Raw genomic sequence first — 2,490 nt, 5'->3', positions numbered from 1 at the left:
TAATCGAAGTATTCAAGCAAGCTGAAGAGAAGGGAAGTTTATTGAATGTGTAAGAAGAGTATCATCATCATCAGCGTCGTCGTCGTTATGTGTAGCTACTCTCTAGGTTATGATAGAAGCGGTAATGGGTGAGGGTAATCCTGGTGAAAAGATAGATCATAAGTTCTATGCTTTGGCTAGAGAGTTAACTCTTAAACATGATTCTATACTTATAATAGATTCGGTACAAGCTGGATTCCGCTGTATGGGTGTATTAAGTATAGTTGATTATCCTGGTTATCAGAATCTACCTCCACCTGATTTTGAAGTATGGTCTAAAGCTATTAATGCTGGACAATATCCAGTATCGATATTAGCTATGAATGAGAGAGCATCTACATATTATAGGCATGGCGTGTATGGTAATACTATGACTGGTAATCCTAGAGCATGTGCTGTTACTTCTGCTGTGTTAAAGGAGATATATAATAATCCTAATATTAGACAGAATATTGTGGATATGGGTAAGTATGCTGTTGATCAATATAAAAGGTTACAGGATAAGTTCCCACATGCTGTTACTAATGTAAGTGGTACTGGTCTATTGTATGCTGTACATTTACATAAAGATATACCAGTAGTTGCCTTTACTGGTGCTGAACATTGGTTAAGATGTCATGGTATTGGTGTTATACATGGTGGTGAGAATGCATTAAGATTTACTCCACATTTTAATGTTACTAAAGAAGAGATAGATATACAAATAGCCATGCTTGGTAGATATTTAGTAAGTATTGAAGGACATATGCCTATATTGAAGACTATGCTACAAAGAGTTCATGGTGCTAATCATCATAATACTAGGTCCAAAGATACTACTACTACCACCACTCAACACTTAGCTATCACTCAACTTAATAAAGGTAACTATTATTATAAGATCGTATTTAATGATCTTTGTTAGGAACCCTTCATGGTGATGATGATACTGCTGCTACCACTACTACTATACTACTACGTGGACACTTGTTTGATTCACAATTGGTTAACTCTGTATTAGATATTGTTGAAGAACATAAGAGTGTTGCTCATTTTAGTAGGATACGTTTAGGATCATCTGTAGATGAAACCTCAGAGGTTGGTATCAAAGTAACTACTTCTACTCATGTTGTTGGTGGTGGGTCTACTCAATGTTATTCACTTAATGATACTATTAATGAGATAACTAAGATGGCAGAAATGCGTAATTGTAGTGCTACTATTGTTGATACTATCACTACTAGTGAGGATGATAATAATGCTGATGATGAAAACCAGCAGTAGTAGTATGATGATGATAATCATCATCATTGGATAACAATTTTTTATTGGATGATGAATACACATGATATAGTCCCTCCTCCTCCTATTTTTGCTTATGATCGTCGTCTGTCTTAGTTTAATGCTTGTTATTGTCGTGTTGATGATTATGATAGTGGAGGTATGGTGATGGGTGCTCACGGTGAGATTTATTGAACATCATTACCACACTAGGACATTAGGATAACAGTACAGATGTAATATTATATTACGAATAATAATCGTTATCAGGGATTGTAATGTAATACCACCATCATCGTGTATATCGTCACAATGAGTCATAGAAACATTGAGTTATGATGACATCAACCCTATTAAGAGGAGGAAAAAGGTTGGTAATAATTGATTACTACTAATTCAACTTGATGTGTCCTGCGGTATACTACTGTATTAGAGTTATGGTGATGGTCGTTGTGGAATTGTGATAGGACCATTCATTGTCGGTGTATTATAATGGACTAAGATAACCACACTGAGAGGAGGGATATTAGATTAAGACCATAAAGATGGTGGTGAAGGGATGGTAAGGATCACCTCCACCAGCACCACCTCTTGTATACCTCCCTTATCGGGGCGGTGGTTAACAGTCACCGTCTACTGCTACTACCTACTGCTGCTGCTGTTCCCTTGCAGGATCAAGTCGTCGTCCTTTTGGGCTCATGCTGATGATGATCATGTTTCTATGGTTGTGCTAGTATCACAATATGAGTACATCATGTTATTGGGTTGATCATAAATATAGTCATACTTTATGCCAGCTTGATACTAATGCAACAACAACAAGAAGAGGAGGAGGAGGAATATGATGATGATAATAGCAGCATCCATCATCATTATATTATATGCCGAGTTAAGTTCTTTGATCATAAGAAGGGTTTTGGTATTATAGTACCTCTACTGGATAATAATAATACTACTAATACGATATGCAACAATACTAATGATACTTCTTGTTGTATTATTAAAGATGATATAAAGTTGTTTATGCATCAGCTTATGATGACCACAAATAATAAGTGTGGGGAATCAATCGTTAAATGTACCTTATTACAGCTCCATAGAGGTATGTTGGTTAAAGCTGTATTGAAGCCAACCACAGCAGATGATAATTATGCTATTAAATGTAATATGGTTAACTCAATGATAGTAGAT

At 35.8% G+C, this 2,490-nt stretch overlaps 1 protein-coding gene across 1 annotated transcript; it reads left to right on the top strand.

The window, feature by feature from the left end:
• Nucleotides 1-409: 409 nt before the first annotated feature.
• Nucleotides 410-777, top strand: Pmar_PMAR008573 (hypothetical protein; the record flags this gene model as incomplete). Its single annotated transcript, XM_002779472.1, has 2 exons — nucleotides 410-565; nucleotides 760-777. The coding sequence occupies 2 exons, from the start codon at nucleotides 410-412 to the stop codon at nucleotides 775-777; spliced, it is 174 nt and encodes a 57-aa protein (XP_002779518.1).
• Between the last annotated feature and the right edge of the window lie 1,713 nt (nucleotides 778-2,490).

This window comes from Perkinsus marinus (assembly GCF_000006405.1).
Source record: "Perkinsus marinus ATCC 50983 genomic scaffold scf_1104296947070, whole genome shotgun sequence".
NCBI lineage: Eukaryota > Perkinsozoa > Perkinsida > Perkinsidae > Perkinsus > Perkinsus marinus.
This window is presented reverse-complemented; position numbering and strand designations above follow the sequence as displayed.